At 42.1% G+C, this 8,459-nt stretch overlaps 1 protein-coding gene across 3 annotated transcripts; it reads right to left on the bottom strand.

Moving 5' to 3' along the window:
* Nucleotides 1-3,455: 3,455 nt before the first annotated feature.
* On the bottom strand, nt 3,456-8,161 carry LOC136521285 (ribose-phosphate pyrophosphokinase 2, chloroplastic-like). Of its 3 annotated transcripts, XR_010775520.1 has the most exons (9): nt 7,842-8,161; nt 7,554-7,745; nt 6,835-7,083; nt 5,964-6,107; nt 5,688-5,852; nt 5,235-5,304; nt 5,051-5,132; nt 4,098-4,229; nt 3,877-4,012 (listed from the first exon to the last, which is right to left on the bottom strand). XR_010775520.1 is itself a non-coding variant. In XM_066514991.1 (8 exons), exons 1-8 carry the CDS (start codon nt 7,953-7,955, stop codon nt 3,832-3,834), a joined length of 1,197 nt encoding a protein of 398 aa, XP_066371088.1. In that variant the 5' UTR covers nt 7,956-8,161; the 3' UTR covers nt 3,456-3,831. The 3 variants fall into 3 exon arrangements, 2 of the variants coding, with proteins under 2 accessions (XP_066371088.1, XP_066371089.1); XM_066514991.1 differs by lacking the exon at nt 4,098-4,229 and having other exon boundaries at nt 3,456-4,012; XM_066514992.1 differs by having other exon boundaries at nt 3,872-4,229.
* Nucleotides 8,162-8,459: the final 298 nt, after the last annotated feature.

Here is an 8,459-nt window from a genome sequence, read left to right as displayed (position 1 = left end):
GTCTTGCAGGCTGTACAGTGTTCGCCTGGTATGGCAAACGACGGCGTCCACAATACTATTTATGCTCTGACGCGTCTGGCAGGCTATACAGTGTTCGCCTGGTACGGCACACGACGGTGCCCACAATACTGTTTATGCTCTGACTCGTCTGGCAGGCTGTACAGTGTTCGTCTGACATGGCCAGACGGCACCGTCTTGTAGGTGCGCAGGGCATGGCAGGGTACGGTCCTCGGTATTGCTGTTGACTTGAGCGCCTTACCTTATCTGCTTTGCCTGCTCCCCGGGCCCACACCGAGCGGGCGTCCTTGGTCAGTCATTCCCAGTCGGCCCCGACCGTGTCGGTCGAGAAAGAGCAGTAAGCAGAGGTCTGGCGTATCCTCGGTCGGAGAAAGGTGGTCAGAGTCGGACTGCGGTCACACCACGGCCAGGCCTTCCGGTCGGGGCTCCGACCAGATCTCCTGGCAGGAGGTGCCGGTCGGGGACCGGATCGTGGTCTTGGCCTGTCATTATGTATCTAGGCCAGCCCAGGCGCGTGTTGTCGATGCGCCACCTGCTGGGCCAAGTTTTGTAGGGAAGCGGGTCCATTGGGGACCTCGGGTTTATGAACCCGACAATCAATGTCGGTTCGTAACTTGAACCGACAGTGATATGCTGCAAGAAAACTTCATAACTTTCTCATATGATATCCGATGAAGACGTACTTTATATCAAAGTTGTAGTACTCGACGAGATCTACAACTTTGTAGTTCAAACTTTTTTGATTTGAGATTGTTTGGATATCCAAATATACACTACAAGATTTTATAGAGTTAATACCAAAGGAGTACCATATGCTCCATAGTCATAATTGAGTGTGGAGTGGTAGTTAAGGATCTCGGATGCAGAAACGTACAAAACAAAAGTTGTAGATCTCAAAAGGTTATGCAACTTTGTAGTTCATAACTTTTTTGTTTGAAGTCGTTATGATGTCCTTCTATTTGATTGGCAAGATTTCATATAAGTTAACACTAACTACATATGTTCCAAAGTCATAAGTGAGTGTGTAGTGATATTTAAAGATCTCGGATGAAGAAGTAACCAAAACAAAAGTTGTAGATCTAAAAAAGTTATGCAACTTTGTAGTTGACAAATTTTTCGTTTGAAATCATCTATCAAACGAAAATCACGTTTGATTTCTAAAATTTAAAATTTGAATTTTTTAAACGACCTCGGATGGAGAAACGCCCAAAACAAAAGTTTTAGATCTTGAAAAGTTATACAACTTTGTAGTTGACAAATTTTTCATTTGAAATCATTTATGTAGTGTAAAATACGGTTGAATTTTCTCAAATTTGAAATTCAAATTCTTCAAATGACCTCGGATGGAGAAATAACCAAAACCAAAGTTGTAGATCTCGAAAAGTTATAAAACTTTGTAGTTGACAACTTTTTCATTTGAATTCGTTTAGGATCCCAAATACTTATTTCAAAATCAGATGAACATAAAATGGCTAGGACAAAAATCTCATTTGGACACAAGCTTCTTACAGGTGGAGTGGTTAGGGGACGAACATGCTAAGTAGGAGCTCGGGAGTTCGAGCGTCGGTGGCTGCGTAGTGTGTTTTTCACGCGAAAAATTGCGTGACTTGTGGCTTGCGACACGTGACTGTGTGGCTATCCAGTGAGGTCTCTCCCGGTATTAAAAAAATCCCTATTTTTCAGCCTGTTTTTTGAATTTTCTGAAAACCATATCATTGTTGGTTTTGTTAGAACCGGTAGTGATGACACCCCCCCCCCCCACCACCACCACCACCACCACCACTGCCGGTATGTATTGTCGTTTCAAAATCTGGCAGTGAAGAGGGGTTTTAAACCGACAGTAATGTAAAGAACTGGGGTAGTGAAGGTTTGCGCGCCTTTGTATTAAGAAAGAGATAGTTTTTACAATGCGCCTTGGCGACGCCTTAGGCGAGGTCAAGTGCCGGTAATAAGCACTTTACAATGCCCCCAAAACTAGAAAGTTGTAGGTCTCAACGAGAGCTACAATTTTCATATAAAAGTTATCCTCGTTTAATTCCGCACAAACAAATATGATTAATATGTCATAGAAAAAAAAAAGAGGCACCAGGGATTCACCACTCACACAGTTACACTGTCATATCCTATTGGCATCAATCACCGATCACACACAATGAGACCGTATTGCCGTCAGAGAGAGCGTCATCAAGTGTCTATGTTCTGCCGTCGGAGAGAGCACATCATCAAGTGTCTCAGTTCTGGTCTCAATGTCCATAACTATGTGTACTACGTCTTTTTAGTTGATTGATTAAAAACATACACACCTAAATTTCGAGGACTTGAGTTGTATGGGCATGATCCATTATTACCTCTCAACCGACTAAGCTAGGTTTAGTTCCTATACGGAGTAACAAAGTCGCTCAAGAAAACTAGTAACACATTCGACGGAGCTAATCAATTGCCATCTTGTGGAGGTGACATGGATGAACACATAAATCCCTTACCCCACAATACAAAGCATTATGTGATTCATACTACGACTAAAACTCTGCATCACGCGGCAGATCAGGAGCCCGCCACCCTATACTCGGTGATGTCAAAATTGGTAGCCCTGTAAAATGTAAGGTGCCACCTCGGCAATACGATGAGACTAAGAGAAGCATTTCTACTATACGCATGTCAGTTGTTACCTAGGCCTCGTTTAGATTGCGAAAAAATTTCAACCCGATAAATAGTAGCACTTTCGTCTTATTTGATAAATATTGTCCAATCGTGGATCAACTAGGCTTAAAAGATTCATCTCGTGATTTCGAACTAAACTGTGCAATTAGTTATTTTTTTTACCTACATTTAATACTCCATGCAAGCGGCTAAAAATTGATATGATGGAGAAAGAGTGAAAATACTTAGAATTTAGATGGCATCTAAACAAGGCCCTATGCAACTTCACAGAGAAATGATTCGAACTAGGAGGATCCGGACCTGGAAGCTTGACGAACGCCGGCCCGTGTGCTACCGGCGAACGCCACAGTGGCGCTAGGCTCGGAGCCTCGGATCACATTTGATCCATCGATCCTCGCACATAAGGCAACATTAGCATCCGTAAGCCGTCTTGTCTTTGTCATATTCGATGGCAGGTACGATTCTGGATGATGTTTGAGCTAAAGTTATTCTAGAAAGGAACCACCTCATCATAAACTAAAATTTAAAATTTATGACTATAAGAGACACTAGCATACCATTCTACGAGTTATTCCTTTGTTACACTACACATGCATTAAGGGATTGGAAATTTCCAAAGACAAATTAAAAGACGGCAAACAATGTACGGATCGTTGGTTTTGTCTCAAATCACGTGGCAAAAAAGACCCACCTACCTACCTGTACCCAAGTACTTAGAACTGTAAAATAGCACACTTCACAAGATAATACCTTAGTACTGTATGTAACAAACTCAATCATCAAAGCTAACCATTCTGCCATTTCAATCCTGTCAGGATGGCATGAACACCCGAACCTCTCGCACCCCACATTATCCAATTGCTACGACTGAGCCTCCACATAAGAGGCAGGTCAGGAGCTGAACATACTCAGTAACATGACGCAGAATTATCACCCACATACACCAGCATACCACCTTATTATTATCCCCACGCACACCGTAACACCAGTTATACCACCTTATTATCACCACGTACATCAGCAATACCACCTTATTATACCTTGCCGCCGAAATTGACGCCCTAAGAAATAGGCAAACAGAACAGGCACTGGGTGCCTTCTCTATAGTCTATACCACACAAATGTAAGACGAGATGATGCTAAGCGTTTCTGCTATTGGAAGATGCTGCTGACGGAGCCATCACGATGAACATGCCAAATTGTTTCCGCTACAAGGTTTGCCATTGAAAGCACCGTCAGCTGGGGGAAGCATTTGTCTTCTGGCAGCAGGATGGAGTTTGTCACAATAACTTCCTCAAAGACGCCTCCAGAAAGCCTTTCAATTGCGGGTGGGCTGAAAAGTCAACCATTTTAGTATAAACATCTTATAAAAGGAATAAGCATGTTATTAGAATATAAAGACAACAATTGTGCCAAACCAAATAAAGCCTCCTGCTACTTTCTGAAATAAAGTGCAGGTCACCAAGCATACTGAGCATCAAACAAGCAAATTTATTAGTAGTCAAATTTAGACGAGTGACTGTGTAGACAAGATTTCCTCAGGCACCTTCCTACAACAAAATACCATGAGCTATGTTCAGAGGCCTCATATTCCTGATTGTGATGTTGCAAATGGACACCATTTTCAAGTCTGATCAAAGTAAACCTTGATTAACGAGTGACCCATGGCAAACAATGCAATTTAAAGGTTACTTCTATAATTGGAGTTGAGCAGTCCTAATTATAGGTAATAGAGTATTCCCTCCATTCTCAAATGCGTGATGATTATGGATGCATGATGATTACAGATGTGTGCGCAAACTTTAGAACTTTGACCACTAATATACATGAATGTATATTATAAACATCACATGAAAATGCTAGTAAAAAAGGGGTAGAAAACATACTGCATACAATTCTAGCATCAGATCGTTAAGATTAGCTGCTAATGCTAGTGATATGGGTGCCCCCCAAGATTAGCAAAGTTACTATGACCTACAGATGTTAACTACTAATACTGCCGCTGCTGTACTTTTTTGTACAGTGTTATGATTACGGATGCATGATGATTACGGATGTGTGCGCAAACTTTAGAACTTTGACCACTAATATACATGAAAGTATATTATAAAACATCACATGAAAATGCTAGTAAAAAAGGGGTAGAAAACATACTGCATACGATTCTAGCAATCATATCGTTAACTCTGCTAATGCTAGTGATATGGGTGCCCGCAAGATTAGCAAAGTTAATATGACCTACAAATGTTAACTACTAACTACTGCCGCTGCTGTACTTTTTTGTATGGTGTTATGAAGCCGCGTCATATATGAGATCTGCCATAAAATACCAAAAACAGAAGTATATATTCAATAAAACCAACTAGAAAACCTGAAAACAGCATGTGTACAGCAAGCATATACAGCTTCTGCTCCCTCCTGCTTTAACAAAGCCGCTGCACTAGTGATTGTCCCTGGATTTGATCAAAATGTTAAAAATATGTGACTATTGGATGGAATAAACTAACTAATACGTGCAAGCGTGCAGCCAAAAAGCTAAAAATCAGATTGCAAACCTGCTGTGTCAATCATGTCATCAATCAAGATAGCCACTTTTCCTTTCACATCACCAATTAAGTTCATAACCTGAAGGGAAACCGTACTCAGAAGTAGGAAACTCAAAAATATGATATAAGCCTCTGTAGTTTTGCAAGGTATAATTGCATTTTATTGCACACAGATCAGCACAAGTCAGAAACATGGATGACCAACATAGATAGCTTAACAAAACATCAGGTGATAAAAATACTTGCATACAATTGTAGTACTAATAAATTTATACAGGTATAAAGAATATAGTCAATCATTGTATTGAGAAGTTTCAAACTCAAGGAACTTAAAAAGAAAAAAAAAAAGAAAAAGGGGCAGATTTATAGTCTGCTGACCAGGAAAACTCCTATCCCGTTTCTAGAACCTTGATACAAGGGTGGGGCTGTGAAATAAGGATTGGTTCAATCCAAAGGTCTCACCTCTGACATGTTATGACCCTGTCTTCTTTTATCAACAATAGCTAAACGAGCGTTCAATAATTTCTTAGCGAATGCGCGTGCTCTTACAACACCGCCCACATCAGGAGAAACAACCACAAGATCTTCAGATATTGTCTTGCTGGCCAGATAATCCAGAATCACAGGCTACAGATACCAAGGATGACACGAATTAGTAATCAGCTAGAAATTTCAGATGAGGATTTCAATGAGATGCAACATTCAAATCAAACGCTGTAAAGAAAGAACTCTCACTACCTGCCCATATATATGATCCACAGGAATGTCAAAGTACCCCAACGCTTGCGTAGAATGAATATCACATACAATGACACGGTCGCTACCAGCTTCAGTAAGTAAATTTGCAGCAAGTTTGGCAGTAATGGGCTCACGCCCTTGAGCCTGCATTACCAAAGACATTGTGCAGTTGAACAAAAGAAACAAAAGAAAAGCTAGATGTTCAGATATTAAAGCAAATGAAGCAGTAATTTTTTCTTTAATTTAAGTTGGGCAGCTCTGATCCTCCTTAATACTCCCCCGTTCCAAATTATAAGACGTTTTGGCTTTTCTAGATAAATAGACATAGTGTATATCTAAGTGCACAGCAAAAGCTATGTACCTAGAAAAGCCAAAACGTCTTATAATTTGGAATGGAGGGAGTACCTGGAAACCCATAGTGGTACTAGTATATAAAGTAATACAATTAGAGGAATAGGAGTCATTCATAATAGATGGATTTTATCAAAGGTAAGGCAGCAGCAAGGAAATGCTTGATTTTTGGATCCACAATAAAGCTGGGGTACAAGACAAATTGCCAACTTTATTGCATGAAAATCAGCATTGGAAGATTTTTTGGATCCATAATAAAGTTGGAGAACCAAACAAGTGGCAAACTTTATCACAAATCAGCATCAGCAGTGTACACTGCCCTTACAGCAATCCTTGACAAGGAGCTCAAATGTTGAAGCTTACTTTGATGGTGTTGCTTTTATTTGCATTTTGGCAGGAAACACATTGAAATCAGAAGCAATGCGCTGCAAAATAATCTGATTTTGTAATATTTTACGTCAAATTCTGAATCTGAACTAACTAGGTTATAAACTAAATCACTGTAACATTTAGCTAATACCTTTCTGTCTGCTCTAGCATAACCAAAGTATGGAATAACAACAGTAATAGACCGTGCTGAAGCCCGCCGGCATGCATCAATCATGATGAAGAGCTCCATGAGGTTTTCGTTGACAGGAGAGCATGTGGGCTGGATCAAGAACACATCACATCCTCTCACGCTCTCTTGCAGTTGCACATAAATTTCTCCATCAGCAAAGCGCTTGATCAGGATCTTGCCGATGTCTACACCCAGGTAAGCAGCAATTTCCTAGAAAGTAAATACAGAGAAGGACATGACAATTTTCAGTAGTGTGTTTCGAAGCAAATGTCGCCACGACCATAGTGAATCAATCATCAAAATCTAGAAACCGTACAAATGAAAAGATGCAAGCACCTTAAAGCTACTGGCACAAAAGTCAGTATTCACAATCATAGTGGTTGATGAAAGATATAAAATGCATAAAATAAACATTTTGCACGTTTAAAAAATATTCGAATTTCAACTGCAGAGACATCCCTTTCATGTAAAGCACCAAATCCAACTGCAATTATGCGCGTAACTGTATAAGTACAATTATCATGCACGGTGCCATTGACGACTTAAAACCAGTCAAAGAACAGGAAATAAAGCACTATAGCCCCCAGGTTGCATAAAAATGAAAACAAAAGTTTTTGTTTCCTGTAATAACTCACGGAACCAAGCGGCCTAACATGGACGAACAAAGTCAGAGACCCCACCTGAGCGAGCGGGCGGTTGGCCGTGCCGGAGAAGATCTTCATCCTGGAGTCCCGCAGCTCCCTTGGCAGTGCGGCAAGCCTGGCCTCCGGCGCGGGCATCTTTGGCGTCCACGCGGCGACCCTGGGCTCAGCCCCGCCCATCCGCTTCCCTTCCTGCGCCACCCGCAGCTGCTCGCTCCCGAGCACGCATCTCTGCGCACACCAAAAGAAGACCAACCACAAGACCTCAACACTTTCATAGGCATCACACATCAATCAGAAAGCCCCCGCAACGAGACGAACGCTCACCGGCGAGCGGAAGCGCGAGGCAGCGGCGCGGAACGACAAGGAGGCGGCGCTGTTACTGCGGCGCGGGGAGAGGAAGGAGGACCCGGTCCCCGCCGCGGCCGCGGTGGCCGCCATGGGATGCAGGTGGCGCGCGCGGCTAGGTTTTTGGGAGTGGAAGGGTGCGCGCGTGGATGGGAGAGGCGTCCCCGGGTTGCTGCCTCTTCAGAGGTCGAGGGTGGCGGCGGCGGCGGCGGTGCCGTAGTGGTGACCGCGTCGCCGTGCTTTTTATGGATGGTCGAATGGATTCCTTTTCTGCGGTTTTTAATTGAGGTTCGGTGCGTGGGGGGCATTCATGGTCATGCTTTTTGATGATGTGAATTCCGCTATTTTGCGCATTTCGGTTGGGATTTTTTTTTTCAATTCAATGTACAAATCTTGCAACTTTGCAGTCGCATCCAACAATTTCGTGTCAATTCGTGGGAGCTTGTAGGGAGCGCTAAATTTGAGGGCTTCTTTGATATATAGGGATTTATTTACAAATTTCGTTACAAATGGCACCATTTTGTGCAAGAATGAGGTCTTTTAGGTCAACTCATCATATTGAAAAAATAATCCTTTTTCTCTACAAACTGTCATAGA

Source organism: Miscanthus floridulus, chromosome 18, assembly GCF_019320115.1.
Source record: "Miscanthus floridulus cultivar M001 chromosome 18, ASM1932011v1, whole genome shotgun sequence".
NCBI classification, from domain to species: domain Eukaryota; kingdom Viridiplantae; phylum Streptophyta; class Magnoliopsida; order Poales; family Poaceae; genus Miscanthus; species Miscanthus floridulus.
Note: the sequence above shows the minus strand (reverse complement) of the source record. Positions and strands in the feature narration are given on the sequence as shown.

Coding starts and splice junctions, on each gene's coding strand:
- LOC136521285 (XM_066514991.1), bottom strand. CDS start 7,955: ATGGCGGCCACCGCGGCCGCGGCGGGGACCGGGTCCTCCTTCCTCTCC. Junction 7,746..7,841: donor CCTCGCGCTTCCGCTCGCCG/GTGAGCGTTCGT, acceptor TGGTGTGCGCAG/AGATGCGTGCTCGGGAGCGA. Junction 4,013..5,050: donor TGTACACATGCTGTTTTCAG/GTTTTCTAGTTG, acceptor TTGACTTTTCAG/CCCACCCGCAATTGAAAGGC.